Consider the following 21,770-nt stretch of genomic DNA (forward strand, 5'->3'; position numbering starts at 1 on the left):
CAGTGAGTCCATCCAGCCACCTCATTTTCTGCCCTCCCATTCTTCTTTTGCCCTCAATCTTTCCCAGCATTAGTCTCTTCTCCACTGAGTCCTTCCTTCTCATTAGGTGGCCGAAGTATTTGAGTTTCATCTTTAGGATCTGTCCTTCTAAAGAGCAGTCAGGGTTGATCTCCTCTAGGACTGACTTGTTTGTTCGCCTTGCAGTCCAAGGGACTCCAGGAGTCTTCTCCAGCACCATAGTTCAAAGGCCTCAATTCTTTGGTGCTCAGCCTTTTGTACTTTTGTACAGCCACTTGTACTTCTATGCAAAGAGGGCTAGGCCTGTGCTGCAAGTCCTTGGGCTTTGCCTAGGAACAACTTCCACTGAACTCTGGGGGTCTCCCTTCAAAGAAAAGTTCAGAAAGCCTCTTGGAGGCTACTGATAGTGGGCCACCCTTCTGCTCCGTTTAGCCTCTGAGAGGCACGACCGACAGTTAGCACCTCTCGCCACTTAGGCTCCCGTGGCACCCGTCTGACACGGGCGCGGGTGAAAAATGGCTTTGGACCTTTGAACGGGCTGCAGCATTTAGGGGTCGAATCGTCGGGAGTCCGGAGGCCAAGGCAAGCTCACCAGTTTCGGGACAAGCTTGCTGGCGATAATGGCCGCCCATTCACCTCAAGGGTTCCTGAGGTGAAGAGCTACTGCCCCGCCGGAGCAATGAGCGCGTACGTCCCTCGTAAGCACCGTGGGGGGGGCGTGTGTTGGGTGTTTGTGTGTTTATCCCGGCTTTCTTTAGCAACGCCCGTTTCGAACCCGCACTGACAACAGCCGCCAACCAAAGTTAGGAGCGGCGGCGAGGGCGGGCAGCAGCAGCAAAGCGCGGCGGCGGCGGCAGCAGCGGCAGCAGCGGCAGCAGCAGAGCCGCCAGCGAGGGAAAGTGTTAATCAGGAGGTGCGGAGGTGGGGAGAGAGGCGCGCGCCGAGCGCAGCTATTCACTCGAACGTCACTCCGGTTACAGGGGGTTAGTGAAGTGACTGGGGCGCCTGGGGACTGGAGGCACTCAACAGCCGGGCTGACTCCAGTCAGGTATTCTATATACCCTGAGCAATGTCTCCATTAGCGCGCGGCTGCCGCTGCCGCTCCCTCCTCCAAAGCGAACCGCGGCGGCTGAGGCGGAAAGAGGCGGCCCCCCTTTGCCATGGACAAGCCCTCGCCCGCCGAGCCTAGGCGCAGCCCGGCGTGATCGCAAGTCCAAGGAAGGCGCAACCCCGACTTCTCCGGCTCTGCCTTTTCGGCCCCTCCGCCTCCCCACGCACCCCCCCCCCCACGCCACGTCCTTTAAGCCTGTCTTTCGGCAGCGAAAGCCGTCTGGAATAAGAAGGAACCGCGAGCTGGAGGTGAGAGCAACGGCCGGTGATCAATCATCCAGTGTTGGCACCGCTGTTTACTGGGGGGGGGGGGTGATGAAGGGACGCGCGGGGCGGGAGCTGGTGGGGTGGGGAGCGAAAGAAGCCGACTGGTTCGGAGAGTATAACTTTCGTGGGTATCAGGGGAAGGGGGGGGCTGCAAGAGACAGCTAACTGCGTTTGCTGATTTTTGTTATGAAAGTTTGACGGACTCAGAGAAGTCCTGGTTTCTGTTCAGCCTCTGGGATTGGGGAAAGTGTTGGTTGGCTCGTGCGCCGTGGGGGAGACTCTTCCCAGTGCAATCCTTTCCTTGCCCACCGAGGAGTGAGTGGATTCAATACAGGTTACTCCCCGTTGCGGGAACGTAGGGGTTGGGACTCGGGAGCCCATTTTGTGTTGTATTTTTCTAAAGGCGAGATACGCCTGGTTGAAATTGAATCCACGAATTCTTACTGGAGGGAAGTGGTCCTCTTTTGCTCGGCGGTGATGGTGCGACACTCTGCACATGCTCGGGAGACCCTTCGATTATGATTTCGCAACTCTGGGTTAAGTCTGCCTGGATAGCGGGACTGAGAAGGAGATCCCAGCTGGCTTTCGTCGGAAAGAAGCTCACTGGGCTGAATTGGGATGAAGTTATTCAGGGACTGCCCCGCCGAAGAGGAGAGCAGTATAGCTGATGGTTTTGCCGCAATGTAAAGCCGCAAAAGAAAGGTAATGGGGGTCCCGGTTGTTACCCAGAATGGTAACTGAACCCCACCTGGTTTTGAGCTAACTGGAATTTTGTTTTGCTTGCAGCTGCTCTATGACATTGCTGCCCATTACGCCGCCCTTATATAAGACATGCAAAAGGCGAACGCCTCAAAACTTCCGCGTGGAGCTGAAGCCTGGGCGGAAGGGAGGGGGGCGAGGAGGTCCAAGAGTCCTGGCCGGGCAGTTCTTTAAAAGCAATCGGTGCAATTGGGACGGTTTCGTCCGAGACACCACCGGCTACTTCACCTTCAGCACTATCCTAAGCGAAGGATACCTCTTCGGGGCATTTAGTCGGGCAAGCTTCAGAAGCCCCGTCAAACCCTGAAAGAAACAGAGGGGAAGGAAGACAGCTTCTCCAAGGTCTTATCTTAGTAGTCTTACTCAGCAGGACACCCGCTGGTTTCGTTTGGAGTTATCTATCACGTAAATAAATTCAGGATCACAACTCTCCTCCCCCCCCCACCTGCAACACACACACACGTCATCTGGAAGCCCGAGATGAGAAATGGATAGGAATACCCCATTTCGTAATTTAATGCCCGTGCGTGGACGAATTGTGGAGTGCAATCCGGATTGAAGCCTTTACACAGAGAACTCGAGGTAGTAATTTCTGGGCAGTTAAGACGAATGACGGCTGGAATACTCTGATGCACCTGGCCTGATAAGACAGGCGTTTCTCTTAGTATTCTGCATCTGCCAGCCAGATCGCCCCCCCCCCGCCCCTCTGACATCTTGCAGACCACCTGTCTAAACCGCTGGGCCTGTTCCCATACTGCCTCCATATTTCAACTATTCGGGGGGGGGGGGCGGCAGAAAAGACACTTAGAGACATCTGATTTTATTTCTTTAAAGGAAAAAGGAGTAAATAGAAACATGCGCGCGCAGCGAGATCCTGCAGACGTACCCGCGTTTCCCTGCCTCTTCCTAAAGGTAGAGTTGGTTGGATATTGAATCGTTTTCGCCTTTCTTTAATATGACTCATTCCTTCTGGAATTTGATTTTGTTGTTGTTGTCGCACTGCAGATAGGCGAACTCTTGTGCTGGGCGGGGGGGGGGGCGTTTATTGGTCTCTCTAGATTAGAACTCTTGTCTTGCATTTGTTGCGATTTGGTATTTAGCGAATGCTATCTGCGAAAGCGCGACACCACTCTTTCCCCAGGATAGCCGAGTAGGTAAGATATTTTTTCGGAGCTGTGTCTTACGGGACGCTATCGCTTGTCACTGTTCCTGCCTCCTCTAAAGGTTGGGGTGAAGGCGATATAAACTACGACTCAGGGTAAGAAGCCTAAAAGTTGTGAAGGTTATTTTTTTTTAATGGAAGCCGGCTGGAGAAAGTAAGGGAATGCTTAAAACGCATCAGACTACAGTGCCCATCATCCCCAGAGGCAGTGTTAGGTATAATGATGAGAAAAGAAGTCCTCACATCTGAAAGACTAGACTGGAGAAAGTGACAAATTTGGGGGAAAACGCTTTTCAAGGATTGGCATTCTTTACCCCACAGTTGGACTCGTTTCTGAATTCTTAGCTCAGACCACCGTTCTTTAACTTTTTCTGGATAAGATGAGGCTAATTTCCCAGCAGTAGACACCGAAATATGTCCCGTCCCTGCCCTCTAAAACTTCAAAAATCGGGGTCCGGCGACTTGACATCCAAGTCAATCTTGGTTCAGAAGAAGGTGCTGCGCTGTACGCAGAAGCGGGATCGATTTTTAAATCAACCCCAGCGCCAATCTGGCAGCCAGAGTTCAAGCAACCAACAGGGACAGAAGAAAGTCGTCTTCGGCCAAGTCTTCGGAGTGAACGCTCTCCTTCCGAAATCGGCGGCAAAGATTCCCCTCCCAGGCTCTGGAGCAGCGCCTAAAAATAAGGAACTCTTTCAGGGTTGGGGGGGAAGGGAGAGAGGGCCAAACTGGGATACGCGGCTATGTCCCAGGACAGGAAGGCGGTGGGACGGGACGAGTACCTAAATCGCGAGTTGAAAATCCTCGTGAAGCTCTCCCCACCTCCAAGGTCTCTTGCCCGGCCTTCTTCCCTCCTTCCCCTAAGTGCGGCGTCAAAGGCTGGGCTACTTTGGCGACCAGAGAAACTGCACCCCCACCGATCCATTCACCCACCCACCCAGGTGGCCCCTGGTGAACGGAGCGCCTGCGTGTTGTAATCCACAAACCCACCTAAGATTGGGCTTGGTTTAAGGATCCCTCCGCGTTCCGGGGGGGTTTCCTCCTCTTCGCAACTGGCCTGAGCTTCGTGGATTCGAAGCAAGGTCCACTTCAACCGACCTCTCCCGAGACTTCTTCGGAGTTAAACTGGTTGGAAGGATTGCTTCAGGCGCCTCGGGAAGTCTCCCCTGCTGTTTTCCAGGGTAGCTAAATTGGCGGTCCCGCTGACTCCAGTTTCCTTCAGTCGCTCTCATAGAAAGGAACCTGGACGATTGCGTTTCGCTTTAAGGAAAGTTACCATCCGTTTCGGACGCTCAGAGGTATTCGGTTGCTTTTGGGAAGTGGGGACTTTTGAGGACCTGGAAAAAGGGAATAAAAAGAACCCCTTCTATTGTCATCTAGATTCCCTTACTTACTGAGAAGCAAGTCTCCGGCGATCCTTAACCCAAACCAAATAATATACTGCTCGCTAGCTAGGTAGGATGATCTGATGCAACCGACCGGGGTTGAGCTGCTGCGCGGCAAGAGCCCGTCAAACCGCCAATGCCGGCTCTGCCTAAAAAAGTGAAAGTTTCCCTTGAGGAAACGAGACTTGCCTCCTCTCCCAGAGGAATGCCTTTCTGTGCCAATGCCAGTGCCAACCGGCTCTCTATGGATCAGCCCGTGCTTTGGGTTCCCGCCCCTCCCGCGCCCTCCCCCTCTTCCCTCGAGTTTCTTGTCCGACACAATCTGGAAAGTTGCCCTTGCGCCTTGCAAAGGACGCAGGCTCCGGAAGACTGCCTTCTTTTTCGGACTGCAGTGTTTGGAAAGGCCTCCACTTTTGCTACCGCGTAAGATATGAAAATGAAGTACATCAAGCCCGGCTCATTTGGGGAGGGGAAAGTAAGACCTTCCAGGGATCGAAACCTTATTCTTAAGGTCCTAAATTCCCCTCACCCCCGTTACGCATTCTGGGGAAATCTGTTCAGCTACTCATTAGATGTATTTATTCTCTCGTAAAAGCAGCTGGGGAAGAAACGGGGAGGGGTAAAAATAGAAGAAATGGAACCAAGACAGCTTCGTTTTCCTCCGTTCGAAACTCACCTTCTGTCGCTCTTTGCTTCCCCTTCCCCTCGAATGAAGTTGGACTTTGGAATAGCGCGGACAACATGGTGGCTACTTGGAAGTCAGCCTTTTCAGTGACTTCCTAAATTACGGAAATCTAATGAAATGTACTGGCTTATGGACGAAATTAAAAGTGCCGGTTCTTCTCCAGGTAAAGGTCACTGCTGACACCGGGATCCTGCAAGGATATCTTTTCCAGAGGCGAGCTTGGGATCGGGGCCGTCTTATTTTTGAAGGGGCCGTTATTGCGAAAACTCAACCTTCCTAGAGCCAAGCTTTTGCCTCGGTAAATTACAGCAATTACGCAGCAGATAGGATTATATGAGGTGTACTGCAGTCTCCAGATAGTCATCCATCACCCTCAATCGAGCTGTCAGAGCGGGCAGATTCGTCCCTGGGAGGCACCAAGTCTTCCAGCTGGGGAGAAGAAGGGAACATCGTCATTAATTAGAGTGTGACCCTGGGGCTATTCACATGTCTGAACCCAGGCAAGCTCTCTGAGCAAGTCTGCACTTCTGCCCTCCCTTCCCTCCACCCCAGCTGCCCTTCCCACTACAAATACACCAGGAGGCTTGCAAAACTCCCGAGGAGCTGGTTAGTTGCCCATTGCAAGATTTCCAAGCCCAGGGACTCCTCTTTTGAAAGAATTATTTCTTTCTCCTGCCCTTCCTCTCCCAAAGCACACACGCCATAACCTGGAGGAGAAGTGGGGTGCCCGGATCTTAGCAAGGAGGCCTAAGCAAGAGGGTGAAAAGTGGAGGGGTAAAGGAGAAGGAGTGTGCTTTGAAGACCTTCCATCCTTGCAAGAATTTCTCATTCTAACCTCCTAAACTAGAACTGGCCTCTACCAATTGGCAGAATGGAGCAGTCGACCTTGAGCTTCAAGAAAGGGCAGCGACATAACATTTACAGTTCATTTCTGTCAAAAAGAAGGGACCATATTTGTGGGATAACTGCATCTCTTTTTTTTTTTTTTTTGTAGGAATCACCTAGGTTTGGAATGAGGAAGGTACAGTAAGTGTTTGGCACCAAAGTGTCTTAAACTGGGCCTCGCCTAAGTAGGTTCAGACAAATTATCTTGGATTTAGGATCCCTGTGCCACTGTTAAATGACTTTAGGCTCAGTAAAAATGGCATTTAACCCTGCTAAGGGCCCTTAGTAGGCTTCCTGAACAGACTATTTTATATTAACAGCCCTTAAATTACATTCATCCAAGTGTAAGGAAGTGGTGATGATTTAAGGGCATCTTTGTATATCTGCTCACGTGGAAATAAATGGTCATTTAAATAAAGGATTACTTTAGGATTAATAATAAACAGGATGGGAATAAATGTTGGGGAAGGGGAGGGCAAGCAATGCCTTGCATCTGTGTACATCTATACTGCTACTCACCTCCAGCAATTACTGAGATGCCATCCCCCCCCCCCACTTTTATCTTGAACACTCTTCCAAAACTTCATGGGTTGGCCCAATATGAGTCTCAAACTATCTTTTTTTATCTGGGATGTAAGTCCAGCCAAGCATGAGTTTCTAAGCATGCATGCTCAGTAATATAAACATAATCCCCAAATGTTCATTGTGTAGGATTTCAGTCTAAGAATCCCCAAATGCTTAAAAAATCTAGGGATGCTTTTGAAGTCCTGCCTCCTGGGTTCTCCTATTGAAGTATTCAGCAATACAGAAATTCCAACTCTATTAAAATTAATTAGGCATTTGGCTGTTGACATCAGTGAAGTCTTTCTGTAGCAGTGGTGTTAGTGATTTAACCTAACAGGGAAATCCAGAGGGCTTGAGCAATTATTCTCATTAAATGTGAAAATACTGTACAACAATTAAACACTTAAATGTATTCAATATTCAGGTTAAAAAGGCCTAGCAAGAGACTTGAGAACAATTGTCAGTGTTGAATTTTGGTAAATATTTAGCATCCAAACCAACTAAATTTGGACACAAATTACATACATTAGGCATATTTTGAGCTTATAGTAGGGTGGTTTTTCTCTTTTAGTATTCTTTGTGTGGCTGTAACATCTGATCTAATGCTTTCACCTTTTCCTGCTTCTCACTCCCCAGTTCCACTTTGGCTATGTTACAGTCTTAGCCAGATCAGACAGAAGCATAGCAGGTGCCTAGGCATGTGCAGCATAAATTTAATAAAATTGGGTTCCGTTCCCACCATTATCATGGATTAAGCATCTGGTTGGTTCTAATATGAGCATTGCCAAATTGTTGATTTGGGGGGTTCCCTACCATCCTATGGCTCTGTGTTTGAAGAGTTTTCCATTCTTACTAATATAAAATTTTAAAAGCTTAAATCATCAGGCTTTGTTTGGAAGGGAAAATAATGCTACTTTTGCTTATTAGCCTATTCTGTTTTTGTTTTGTTTTGTTTTTTTGTTTTTTGAATGGTCAGTTAGAATTCTAGAGCTGTGGTGAATGTCATCTAGATTTAGATGGGACAGAACTGAACTTTGCAAAACAGAATCAAAGTTTGCTAGTCATAGATGGTGAACCTTCACTCTGTCAGACAGAGAAAAACATCCTTATTTTTTTAATTGCTTCTCAGCATCATGTCAAGCATGTGGAAGATTATAGAAAGAGATGAAGAACCCTAAAACAAGAGTAATAAAGTGATTTCCATTCTCCCACCAGATTCCAGCTGATAATTTATGCTTGTGATAAATAAATCAAAGGTTTTGAAAAGCAATATAAAGAGCAGGCACAATGGCCTAGAAAACCAGTTCTAAAAGACCCACCTGCAGGTCTTGGATATGGTGTCTTGCAATAAGAAATGAAAACTTATCAGTGGCAATAAGTATTTCATCAGAGCCTCACTTACACCTAGACCAGCACTGTGTACAGATACTGGTCAGAACAAGTCAGAGCGAGTCGCGCTGAGAGATCAATGTATCAATTCCCAAGTCTCTTTCTCCATCTTGCATCTACTAACACGCATCGCCTTTTGCCTACGAGGTCGGGATGATAACATTGTCCTACCTTGCGGGAGTCAATGTTTGTATACCAAATATCTTTGATTATTGGGCAAAAATGCCACCAGTACTTCGAGGTATTTGCTAAAAGCTGTGGATCAGTATATCAGACTTGATCAACGGTAGTAGTTCTGTCCTTCCATGACAGGACATAGAAATCCTCACCACCTGATGTCTTTCAGATAACCCCCCTCCACCCAGCCACCCACCCTAAAAGTGCCTTTTTAAACAATTCTCACTCTCCTAAAACAGCGAGGAGAGAGAAAAGCCTGAATGGGAGCGGCGAGAGCTGTGGCTAATGGGCTCATAGGATCTGAGGCGAGGGCGCGCCGGGGAGAGTAGGGGGTCTCCCCTCGGTGCGCTTGGCTGTCAGCGTCGGAGCTGCTTTCAACTGTTGATTTAAAAGCGTTGCTGGCGCGCGTCCCTTGTCGGCCTCGTTTGTAAGTGGGACTGATGACTACAGGGCGGGGAGGGAGAAGCGGCAGGCAGCTGCTCATTAATTAATTTCTAATTAAAAGTGCTTACCACCCTTCAGTGATCCCGCGCACGCGTGCCGGGAAACTGGGGTGGAGGTATGGGGTGGGGGCGAGAGTCCGAGCGTAACGTAGATTCCTCCTGCTCCGAAGTCGTATTTTTTTTCGGGGCGGCTCCGGGAGCTTCGCCCTCGTGTGGCTCTCTCGGGGTGCCACAGACTTCGGTCCCGTTGAATTTGGGCCTCGTTGCAGTGATCCACGGGCGAGACGGTCGCCCCTCCAAGAAAGCTAACTCTGAGCTGTTCTGCGCTGCCTTGGGCGCCGCTTCAATCGCAGTTACCCCAAAGGGAACCCACAACCCAAACAAAACAGACGACCCAGAGGGCAGGTCCTGTGGGGTCTTTCCTGGCGTCAGATGTTACTGGACTTGACCTGCGAATGGAGAGCCGGGTCGTTTTCCGCCACCGCCGCTCCCCGCCTTCTGCTGCCTGTGGATGGGCAAAATATGTAGTGCAGGTAAGTGAGGCAGGCATGGCGTTTATATCAGGCGCCACTTGCTCGGCTCCTTAGGCAACACTTCCTTAAAACTGCTATTTGGATTTGTGTGCGGGCGGGAGGGGAGGGGAAAATACATCCATGCCACTTAAAAAAAAATTGCAAAATCAGTAGAAAATTTTCAATGTATTTTTTTGTACTTGGTACTCTAAGGCCCCTGGAAGCCCGAGTTATTCACTCATCTGGACCAGAAGCTACAGTAAGGCTGCCTGCCACGCTCACAAACTCAACACTTCTTCTGCTGCTGCTTCCTGAACCTTGAGAGCACTCCAGTTGCCATGTCCTACCCCCAGTTTGGATACCCTTATTCATCTGCACCTCAGGTAAGACCATACCAAATATTGCACCGGAATTCACCTCCCTCTCCAAAATTTCCCACTAAAGATAAGTGTGGAAAAGTTGGTTTTTCTTTCTAGAAGGCAATACTGAAACCGCAGTTTAACAGCCCAATCCTATTTGTCTACTCACAATTAAGTCCCACTCAATCTTCAGTGAAGTCGAATCCTAATTAAGCCAATAGGTAAGCTGTTTGAGTCTCACAGTACTCAGCACCAACAGGAAAACAAATCAGTTGGGCTTCCGGCTGAATTCCATTCAGTTCTTCTTCCAGATGGGCAGAAAGGAAGGCTTGGTCAATCCATATGACTGAGCACCTGGGAAAGAAAGGGTTGGATGGATTAAGCAGATCCACAAAAACCCACCAGGCAAGCAATTCCGCTTAAGATCCACCAAAATCAGTCTCCAATAGAATGGCTTTCTGGATCTTTAAATTAAGCAATCTATTGCTCAAGGCAGGCAGGTGGATTGAATATTCCCTGAATCCTGGAATGGCTGTTATAACAATTATTAAATATTGTTCACTGAACACCTGGGAGCATATTTCCCAGAAGAACTCTGGAGCTTTTATTTAAGGGGAAAATGTTATGAGGAAAGCCCAAGAGTAATATTCTGCCAGTGCCAGTACAAACAGTTTTCTCCTTGGAAAGAATGAATTAATCCTGTAAAGTATTTTCTCTTTTCGACTAGCTTTCCCACTTCAAATGCTTTTTACACTACTACATGGTCCATACACTGGTGAAGCAACTGATATATAAAATATAAAATACTTCTCCGAGCCAGATCAATTATTCTTTCACTGCTTTTTTCTAGGGATTGTAGAGAGCAGCTATATACTCAATACACACTTTTCTTCACAGCCAGATTAGATTTTGCCCTTAAGAACAACCATCTGAGAATTAACCCACTGAGCTGAGTAGGACATATTGCTGTATATGAACAGATATGCATAGGGTTGCTGTGGTCTATGAGAGTTCAAACTATTGCTGGGGTTGGATTCTGCAGATGAGCACTTTCCTATTTCTTTCATTTCAGTGGAATAACACTCTTCTTACCTTAGGTGAGATGATGTTAACTCTAAAACCTCAGGATTGGACATGTATGGTATATATGCCTATCCTGAGGGCAGGAAAGGGAGAAGAAAGGTTTATTCCAGGTGTATTAACTTTGAGAAACTGCAAATAATTTGCCTTGAAATCAGTGGCAATGTTTGCTCCTGAACTAAGTTCTGTGATTTGGCATCAAAATGTACCTTACATAAACTGATCGCTGGGTCTGCTAACCAGCTTTATTGACACTCAGGTCTCTCTCCTTTTCACCATCCTGTTCTTTCTTCTTCTAGTTCCTGATGACCACCAACTCCTTGTCAACCTGCTGTGAGACCAGTGGTAGGTCCTTGGCAGACTCAGGAGCAGCCCCCTCCACTCAGACCCCTGTCTACTGTCCAGTATATGAGAGCAGGCTGCTGGCCACAGCCAGGCACGAACTCAATTCAGCAGCTGCTCTGGGAGTCTATGGGAATCCTTACACAAACACTCAAGGCTATGGCAATTATGTCACTTATGGGACAGAGGCATCAGCTTTCTATTCCTTGGTAAGTCTCTGTCGCTGCTATGCCCTGAATTTTCTCAAGGAAAGTAACAAAGCGATCTACTATTCTTAACAGACTTAGTAAACCACTTCAGGAAACCTAGATTGGCCACCAGTCTGGCTTGCCTAGATCTTAAGATCAGCTTCTAGGGCTGGAAGCTCGATCTTAGAAAGTAAACCTCCAGCTCAATAATGAACTGAGTTAGGATAAAAAAAAGTAGGAATTTGGGGTAACAATACAATTTAGCCACTCTAGAACCAGTGGTTCAGATATTTTTCCACGCCCTGGGGAACTCTACATGCCTTGGAGAAAACTGATGTCCATCACACTTGGAGGGCACCTGATGGGGGAAGGTTAACAGGGTTGGGCAATCTTCCCCAATCCAATTACATGCAGGTATGGATGAAAACCCACATAGTCAGCTACAGACATTCTAATATAATCAATGGCTGGTAACCAATAATGAATGCATGTAAAAACATACTATCCTCATTACACTCCACACTGCACTGCACTACACACATTTATACAACAATTTCTATCCTGCAGTCCTGATGCATATTCATCATAATCTTCTATATCACATACTGAACTCCATCCACTGAGCTGGCAAAATATCTGGTCTGCTGAAAATTAATTTTAATTTTAGAAGAAAGCGGAGTCTGATCTGCCACAGCTGTTTGAAGTTTCATTTGTTTAACTTTTAGCTTCAGCCTGCTTCAGAACTGCAATTTAGAATTTCAGGTTCCAAAGGAGGGGAATAAATCTGGGAATTCATGGCTTGGTAGAGAGGTAGCATTTTCTGAAAAAACTGGAAATTGTGTTAATCTCTTAATTCATGAAAGGAAATTGCAAGTCAGTGTGGATAATACTGCGCTCAGTTAAGAGCAGCAGGGTGCATGTCTGTGAGAGAGATCCTTCTCCATACCCGAACAAATACACTTAGAAAGAGCCAACATTCTAGGTGTATTTTTAAGGTAGTCTACAATGATGTTTTCAATTTCAAGATCATTTGCCTATACTTAATGACTTACCGCATTGATAGCGATCTGTTTTGAACCCCTGAATGAAGAATGCATACAATTAATCCTTAAGCACAAGGGTGTGGGTTTGATTTGGAAAAATACCCATTACATACCTGTTTTTGAATAAACAGGCATGAGTTTGGGCTGGTAATCGGTGTGGAATTTTCTAGCTAGGGGGAAAATACTCTTATTTTTGATTGCACGGAGTATCTTGCTGTCTTGTTCCCATCTATGTCTCCTTGTGAGGAAGAAGATATTGCTCCCTGCTTTGCTTTGCTTTGCTTTCCCATTACTGGCAGGGAAAGGGGTGAGCTGATCGGAGCCATCCTTGGTTTTCCTGTTCTAGAATAGCTTTGATTCGAAGGATGGGAGTGGATCTGCGCATGCGGGCATTACCCAGGCGGCTGCTTACTATCCCTACGATCACACGCTCAGTCAGTATCAATATGACAGGTAAGAAACAAACAGCTATTAATTGCGAGGCAAGACAAAGGAGGGGCTGAGGCAGGACACTGGCTGTTTGCTCCCCCATAGGGTTTAAAGATAACTCTTAACTGTATGTGTTTGTGGGGGTGGATATCACTAGTTATAAATGCGGAGCAGTTATGCTGAATCTCTGATCGCTTGCATGTTGACCTGGATGAGTAATCCTGAATAGCAGCAGGCTACGGTGCATGCAAAATATATTAAGCTAAAATACAGATTATTATTCTGATTTGATCCTATGAGGAAACATTTCACTGACTTCTGCTGAAAAATGTTTTCAGGTCTTCTTGTATTCTAGCCTAGAGCTGAGAGCTCAATTGTGCAGATGGATTACTCATCCCCTGATGGTTCTAACCTCCACTGGATTAGGTGTTAGGAATGCATTTTCCACCCTGTGAAACCAACGTTTTCAGCTATGGGAATGTTTGCCCTAGCGGTGATGGAAAGTAATGGCTGAAAACTGTATTAGGAAGTCATTTGATCACATTCCCCCACCCACCCACCCACCCACACACACACACACACACTATGGACACTTAGAAAATCCATTATCTTAATTTCACACTATCCCCATCTACAGATATAGGGGTCATAGTGGACCTTCCTTAAAGGGTTTGATAAGAGTTTGAAATGCTGTACTAGGAAGTCGGGGACCCCCAATGACAATCGAAAGGGTCAGTATCCCATCACTCAGTATAAGATATAGAAATAATTATCTATGCACTGATGTTGCCAAGTAATGTTTGTTGCATATGTGAACTAGTGATCCTATTTACTTAAATAATCTCAGTCCTGTGTATACCAGATGGAAAGACCTAGAGGATTCAATTCAGTTTACCCACTTATCCACTTCCATTGGGTACAGGAATATCATCTGTAAAAAGTCCCACTGCATTTATTTACCACTGTAGTTGTTCCCAGGCTTCCCAGGGAACTGAGGTTTATTTCTGAACATGCATGCATTGGTTTTTGCTACAAGCAGTCCAAGAAGGAAGCCACAGAAAGCAAATCTTTAATGATACTACTTGCAGAATTCCAGGGGTTTACTCCTGTACCTGCCCAGTCTTCATTTCCATACATACTTTTTTATTGTCTTGTAGTCACAAACCCATAACTTTCTTCTAATCTTCTTTATCATTCTGGGATTACAGCTCTTATTTTTAAATTCCTATTTATATTTTTTTGAGATGAATACCACACTGATCACACAAAGATCAGTCTCTCACTGATCAAGAACCAGATCCACCTTGGGTTACTAGATAATGAGTTGACTGTGTTGACTCTATGCCCATGGAAGATTTAAGGATCTGCATAGGCGCTATGAAATAACAGCTTCTGCAGGGTTTCTCTGAGTCCAGCACAAAATAATATTTTGAAGTTCAAGCCTGGAAGTTTTAGTGCACTTGAGCTTTCCACAGATTAGACAGCGAACCTCTGAACATGATAGTCACCCAATGAGAATAGAAGTAAGCTTTGATTATGGAAGAAAGCCTGAAGTGAAAAGACTGGATTTTTCCCCCCCTAGTGATTGAATCACTCTCTAGTTGTTCTCCCCTTCAGTATTTTGCAGTCTTTAACATCTATGAAAAAACAAATATTTTAAAGAGATTGTAAGGTCAGTGGTAGTATTAGCTTTACATCTAGATATTTCCCTCATTTCGGTCACCTTGGCTGCTTCACATATGCATAAATCACATCTTTACACACGAGCATTTCGCACTTCACAACTGGCATCTGAATGTGTGAACTTGCTCTAAGAATCAATCGTTAACTCATCCTTATGTATACTTCTCTTTCTTTCAGAGGCAGATTTCCAAATATTTCCCATGAATTCAGATAGCTTAAAGTTGACACCCCCCCACCCTTTTAACATCATGTTAAACAAACCTTTTTTTTTATCTTTGATCTCGTTATTGCTTGTTTTCTAAAAGAACAAGCGCCAAGAATCCCCGCTTCCACTGTTTCAACCTTTTAAGCCCAGTGGGTGCAGGTGACCTTTTCTTAGATGATGTATATTAAATATTCAGGCATAGTTCCAATGTCTCTGTCTGTGTGTGTGTACGAGAGAGAGTATTTTGCCACTAATAAAAGGAAATATTTTTATTACCATCGCATGCAGAGGTTACTCGGAGGTCTTTATTGGAGAGAAATAGCACCCCAAAAGGGCTATTTTTCTGACACACACCTTTTACATTAACTGTATACTAATTCCTCCCAAAGGCCACATTTCTTTGGCAAACCGTCTGCTGTAGTCTGATCCATCCTTCCCTGAGGAATCTCTACTGAATACAGTGATACTTTCAAATTGCCCTGCCCTTCATTCCCAGCAAACTGCAGAGTCCAGCCACATGCTTCTACATAGTCCAATTGTTTATTGGATAAATGTTGAGTACTTACAGGTCTTATTCCCCCAAATGAATGATTCGTGAGCTAGAAGAATCTGGATTCCATGGGTAGCAGTGGGACATTCTCCCCAGAATAAAGGTAGGTCTATTAAGCACCCGTCCTCTTTTTCTCACACTTTGTAACCACAGATATAGCACCATGGATGGAGGAACACGGAGGAAAAACGCCACTCGGGAAACAACCAGCACACTGAAGGCCTGGCTGCAGGAACACCGCAAGAACCCTTACCCAACTAAAGGCGAGAAGATTATGCTGGCCATCATCACCAAAATGACCCTGACACAGGTTTCCACCTGGTTTGCCAATGCCCGGAGGAGGCTCAAGAAAGAGAACAAAATGACATGGCCCCCAAGGAACAAGTGTGCTGATGAAAAAAGACCCTACGAGGAGGACGAGGAGGATGAGGAGGGAGAAGGTCAAGGGGAGAACCTAAAGAATGAGAAAGTTGAGGGTATCTCCTAACCATTCTTTAGAATATTGCAAACTTATACTTTTTCTTCCTATATTAACTTTGCCCACCCAGAACTTCCAGACCCACTGGACTAGAATGGCATGTTGACCTAGGATGATGGCAACTATAGTCCTATACATTTGGAGGCATCCGTTTGGGGAATGCTTCCCTGCATCTTCTGCTCACCATAGCAAATTGGAATATGCAGTCATCATCTGTTCCTGGGATTGTGCACATAACTATTGGGGAACACTTGGACAGGGTATCCCAGTTCTCAGTTTATAGAAAAATTATCTGTGAGGGGACACTCTAGATTATATTTGATAACAGAAGGATAAATTTCCCTCTTAGCAGGCAATAGCCTTGCAGTTGCACTGCGCAAACCAATATCCTTAACAACTCAATGGCTGCATTCACATGACATGCCTTAAACCTAATTTCCAAATTAATCCATGTTCCCACAGCCCCACAAATTAACTTGATGTGCTGAAGCACTACACCCAACACCTCAAAAAAAAATCTAAGATTAACACTAAACAAATCTAAACAATCTTTTGCGATTTAAGGTGTAAATCCATCCACTACCTCATAAGCAAATACACTTTCTTAGAGCAGCAAATAGTACTCTTGAATCCAAGATTTTTAAGAAGGCATGATTTATAGCCAGCTCTGTATATCATTCTTTGGGAGATGTGCAATGATGGGAATGTACTTATCTGGAGATGAAAGTTGCTGCATTCAGCTGTGTGCCAAGCTTAATCTGGCAGGGGCAGAGATGGGTATCAAATGATTGTTTCAACTGTTACTTCTCCAAGCCTCAGAGCTGACTTGGAGATGTAAAATTACATGCAAGAGGAAAAGAGTGGTAGATATATTTAGTTTTGAAGTATTTCTTTTACTCCAACTAGAGCGAACACCTCAACACTCGCATCCATTTCAAATATTGCCTAAAGCTTTGTGACTTTAGCAAGCGACTGCTAGCTTAAGTTCCCTAATAACCAGTTCAAAATAGTGAATGACCATATTCACCAGTTAGACTCTGAGGAAAACCCAGACGTAACTTGAGACCAGGGATTCTTGGGAATTATTTGTGCCAGGCTCGCTAAGGAAGAGGCATTGCATTCGCAAATACTAGATAACACGTGAACGAATTAAGCAGCGTTTCCCCTCTTCTATCTTTCCCAGAGCCCACCGGGAAGGAAGACAAAGAGCTGGGCCTAAGCGACCTGGACGACTACGACCCACTGGAGTCGGAAAGCTCGGAGGGCGAGCTGAAGACTCAAGCCTTCGGCCACGTGGAGAGCAGCGCGTGCGCCAACGAGCCAAGCAAGGACCCCACTCTGGCGACGGGCGCGGCCTCGCTGGAAAGCCCCCTCGACAGGGCCAAGAGCTGCCTCACGGAGCCTGGGTCGGGGCCCGAAGGCTGCGAGGCGACGGAGCTGCTGAACGCCAGGCAGAGAAACTGCGAGGCCAAGCCGTGTTACCAGCCGCAGCCGCCGCTCCTCGAAGGCGGCGGAAAGCCGAGGATCTGGTCGCTGGCGCACACGGCTACCTCGCTCAACCAGGCGGAGTACCCCTCGTGCATGCTGAAGCGCCAGCAGGGGGCGTCGACCGGCGTCGGGCCCGCGCAGGCGGCGAGCGTCCTGGAGAGGCCCCCGAAGGATTCCCCCGTGGCCAACCTCAGGAACTGGGTGGACGGCGTGTTCCACGACCCCCTCTTCAGGCACAGTACTCTGAACCAGGCCTTGAACAGCACCACAGTGTCTTGGGCGACCACCAAAGGCTCCATCTTGGAGACGGGGGCCTTGGGGCGCTCGCTGGGGGGCGGAGCCGCCGTGCTCAAGGGGCAGCTGGCCAGCCTGGCTGGGCCTCAGGACTCCGGCAAAGACTTCCTGGCTTTTCCCAAAGCGGGCAGCAAAATGTTCTGCTCTTAACGACCGAGCCCCGTCCCGTCCAGTCCGCCACCCTGGATCAGGGTGGTGTGGGTTGTGGGGGAAGGCAAGGCGAGAAAAGACTCGGATCTGGCGAGCCGCTGAGGCGGGGTGGGCCTGGTTGACCTGGCGGGGAACTCGAAAGACTTGGGAGAGAGCTTGAGATTTGGGCAGGAAACGTTTTACAAGGAGCGGAGCAGAACGGGCATTTTTAAAAGCTGCAGCTGGAGATTTCAGGCGAGAGGAAAGAGACTCCATTCATCCTCTGCTTTTGGGGGAGTTTTGATCACTTTCAGCAATCGAAGTCTTCATCCCAGATCTTGCGCACGCGCCACTCGCGCCGCCTTTCGAATTTCCCGGGGCAAGTTCACAAGGCGCGAGATTCGAATTCAGCTTCTTCGAGGGGGGAGGGGCGTTTGTCTCGCTCTTTCCTTTTAATTTGTGGCATGCCGATCTTAGTTACCAAAAAGACTTTCTCGGACTTTCTCCCGCCCCCTCCTCTTTTCATTGTTAGCATCCACAAAAAAAAAAAATCGCACTTCTTTCACCGAGTTTAAACCCCATTGCGCTCACGCACACGAGCACAGAATTTTTGAACTTGACAAATAGGCTATGTCGAAAAGGTATGTTCACCCCAAATAAATTGTCTGTCTCTCAGAGTTATCCTATGATTTGTGATCTCGTTGCCTTGCTTGTGAACACCCCCCCCCAAGTGGGTTTTTGGAAAGGGGATAGAAGTGAGTTCACCGGATCTTTTCGCCTGGTTCTGACGAATGTGTATTTCACTTCATGAAAATGAATATCACTTTCAAGTTAAATAGATATCGAATTTTTTGGAAGTCAGATAGTGTAAATATGAATATTTTCATTCAGACTGGAGTCCCTCCTTCGTAGAGCCACTTTATATGGCCTCCAGCGATAAAGGTCAAAGGACAAGCCAAAGGGAGTTGTGGCACAACTTTTAAATCAACAGAGAATCTGTTGCAGCACGAATGTTCTTATTAAATGACTTTTAAGATCTATCAAGGGTTCGGCTTATTGGGCTGAAGCAGCGACGGTAAAGCAGCGGGTGGTAGTGACTGCTTAAAGAAAATTGTTTGAATTATTTCTCACCTGTGTCCCAAGCAAAATTATTTGCATCTTTTCTCTAAAACTCCTTTGAAAAATTCAAAAGATGATTCGTGAAAAGGAGCTAATACAACCTATTGCTTTGGGAGGAGGGTGCTTATGGAGTTTGACGATGGGGGAAGGGCAGGGTAATGAGAAGAAAGGGAAGGCCAAGTGCTGGTTTTAGGGAATTTTTAAAAATTAAGAAGAACGTTTATACTTTAAGCTCTTCTGTTGAAATAATTATAGTTGCACCTGCTGACAAAATGGGACACACCTTTTTCTATATCTCTATAACGAGAGTTATAAGTGAGCAAGGAAAGATTTGGATATGGTCTGGAATTTGGAGGAAGAAAGGGGTTATCCATTAGGAGAAATCATATTTTTAAAGGAACTCAGTAATGGTTCGGCTTCTCGAGCCAATTAGGAGAAGGACAATATCGTGACCAGCTGAGGCTTGCTTTCCTTCTCTGTTCGGAGATCTTAGACAAGTTTGGTTAAAAGGAGGCTGGAAGAAGAAATTGTTTCTGAGAAAATTTCCACAGAATCGAGTTGCATAAAGAAATTTTAGTTCGGTTCCACACATAGAGTTGATTATATAGACTTCAGCCTGATGAGCTGCTCATTTATTCGGGTTGGGAAGGAGATGAACTAGGATTCGCCCTAAAAGGAAAAAGGCTAGCAGGCAGGGGGATTTGGGGAAATGGAATTGCTGGGAATGTAAGGTCGCCAAGGAAGTCCTGATACTGTACTGCAGACGCCGCCGGCACCTCTCTTCCTCCTCCCCCTCCCCACCACCATCCCCGCTCCGTTAATGTGAGCGAAGCAATTGATTCACATGGAAGATTTGATGTTTTAAAGCACCGTTTTAACTTGAAGCTTCTCCCCTGGTATGGAGAGCGAATCGTTGGATTCTCTATGAATATTTCAGCACTTCAGGATGGATGCTTTACCGTTTTGACATTAAATAGAAGCGCAGCCAAGAGGAAGGAGGAGTGCTCCCCCCATGGCGCGGGACTTTCTCGAGAAACGTCGGGCAATTTGCCACTTAGCCTGCAGAAGACAGCGCCGTCAAGATCCCCTCTCACGGCCGCCTGGGGATGGAGACGGGGAGTAGTCTGCGGGTTGCAGGGAGAGCAGGGATTGCCTGAAGTCCGCCCTCAGATTGAAACGTTTTTAAAAGACACCCTTCATCATTCCGACCGCCAAGATAAATTAAAAGGCGCGTGAACTTTGTAAATTTCACAGAAGTAATTTTGAAAGGAATATGAAAAGCCATAGAACTAAAAGTTGTCCGGTTAAATACGCGGGAGGGGGGGGCGTTAAATCTCAGGGCGGCTTCTTTAGAGCGAGTGGATTTCCGGGAGAGTGGTCTTGGGTGGGACCACGCAAGAGGCCTTTGCCTGGAAAAGGCCCTCTGCCTCCCCCGCTCTTGCTGTTATTCTGAACCACATACGCGCAGGATTAAATTGCTAACACACAAACACAAGGTGCTGTTAAGAGAGCTCTGAGGGATGCTTCTGTGTGTAATACCTGCATTTGTCATACATAAGCCAACACGAACTCCTGAAATAGACTGAGTCGAGACATTGTAATTTAAAAACGCCACACACTAACAATGTTCATCAGATTTATTCTGAACTGAGTTTGTGATTGTGCATAAAGTTTCTGCGCCCGCACTTCTTCAGGGCTCCACTTCAACCTTCCAACCTCTAATCCTTGGCCTGACTCATATTTTCTCAAGAACGTTATTTTGGTGGACTGCAATGCGGAGCGCTGGAAAGCAGAACTGTAGTAACCATCACCTGCTATTCGGAAGGAAAGAGAGCGAAGAGTGGATCCCGAACTCCAGCGACTCTCTTTTGTCGAACAGCAACTTTAGGCCTGCCAGGCGCTCAGTTTCAATGACCGCCGTCGTACAGGAGCTGCGAGGCAGCCGAGAGGCGCTCTGGAGCCGGGTGCCGAAGGAAACAGCCGCCGCTCAACCCTTCTTTCGGTCTCCTCACCAGCGGCTCTAATTGGACTCCGAACTTCCCCCTCCCTTCTCCTCCTCCCCCCTGTCATTATATTGACTTTCGCTCTCTTGGATGATATTATCGGAACCTCTCTGCTGATGGGGGCTGTCAAAAGGCGGAGACGGGAGGCTCCCGGCCTGGGGAAAAGAAGGAGGAGGGGGAGAAAGAGGAGAAGGGGGGACCCGTTGCATCAGCCAAGATAATTTGAAGTGAAAATTTCATTTTGACAGGAAAAGAGGGAGGGGGGAACCCACCCTCTTCAATTTCTAAAAGGCTCTGCATCCAGAGATCTCGGTGGCAGGGAGCGAGGGTGGAAGTGGGGGAGGGGAGAGGGAAGGAATAGGGTGGAGGGAACGAAAGGCGGGCAGACCTTGCAGAAAGCCACGTCTTAGAGCTGAAAAGGGCAAAAGAACTCGAATTAGTTGTAATAGATAAAAAGGGCAAAAATAAAGAGTCAAGGGTACTTGACAGTGAGAGCGAAAAGTGGAGTCCCCGGGGAGACGGGCGTGCAGCCAGAGGCTGGACCAAGAAGAATGTTAATGCCGTCTGGACAAGCGGGTGGCTGCCGAGAAAGGCGCTGGCGGAGAGACAAAGCAAATCCTCTTGGCAGCTCGAAGAAGGGCGGGGGGCCGCGGGAGAGGGAGGGAGGGAGGAGGAGTGACTGCACTGGAGGAAAGTCCACCCTCCGGCGAGGGCAACTGGAAATAAGCCCCCCAATACATGGGGAGGGGGGAGATAGTGTCTTCAAAGAAAGCTGTCGCTCCGTCATCTCTCTGCGGACCCTCGTGACTCTGTAAATAAATACACCCTAGGAGAATCGCTTGCTTCTGTCCAAAGATTTGTCTTTCGCGCGTTGCGGTTCCTCCCTATTAAATCTCCACATTTTCTTAAGCCAATCAAATATTTACTTTGACACCGCTGAGCCAAGAAAAGGAGTTGCCAAACGTCAAAAAGACACAAGCCAGCCCACCCCCACCCCCACCCCGGAAGCCAACGAATTCCTCAG

The 21,770-nt window shown here is 47.2% G+C and overlaps 1 protein-coding gene and 1 long non-coding RNA gene across 8 annotated transcripts; one reads left to right on the forward strand and one right to left on the reverse strand.

Moving 5' to 3' along the window:
* The first annotated feature begins 398 nt into the window (after window positions 1–398).
* Window positions 399–18,313, forward strand: IRX4 (iroquois homeobox 4). 7 transcript variants are annotated; one of them, XM_034411812.3, is made up of 7 exons: window positions 399–1,377; window positions 9,198–9,377; window positions 9,570–9,739; window positions 11,095–11,346; window positions 12,715–12,821; window positions 15,389–15,711; window positions 16,897–18,313. In XM_034411812.3, exons 3-7 carry the CDS (start codon window positions 9,695–9,697, stop codon window positions 17,643–17,645), a joined length of 1,476 nt encoding a protein of 491 aa, XP_034267703.2. In that variant the 5' UTR covers window positions 399–1,377; window positions 9,198–9,377; window positions 9,570–9,694; the 3' UTR covers window positions 17,646–18,313. The 7 variants fall into 7 exon arrangements, with proteins under 7 accessions (XP_034267703.2, XP_034267702.2, XP_034267701.2 ...); XM_034411810.3 differs by having other exon boundaries at window positions 803–1,377; window positions 9,114–9,377; XM_087890226.1 differs by lacking the exons at window positions 399–1,377; window positions 9,198–9,377 and adding exons at window positions 1,499–2,097; window positions 2,182–3,066.
* LOC117662404 (uncharacterized) lies at window positions 2,959–5,817 on the reverse strand. Its single transcript, XR_004590379.2, has 3 exons — window positions 5,378–5,817; window positions 4,307–4,653; window positions 2,959–3,992 (listed from the first exon to the last, which is right to left on the reverse strand). It is a non-coding gene; the product is annotated as an uncharacterized LOC117662404 (long non-coding RNA).
* Window positions 18,314–21,770: the final 3,457 nt, after the last annotated feature.

This window comes from Pantherophis guttatus, chromosome 3 (genome assembly GCF_059756535.1).
Source record: "Pantherophis guttatus breed Tessera chromosome 3, ASM5975653v1, whole genome shotgun sequence".
Classification (NCBI taxonomy): domain Eukaryota; kingdom Metazoa; phylum Chordata; class Lepidosauria; order Squamata; family Colubridae; genus Pantherophis; species Pantherophis guttatus.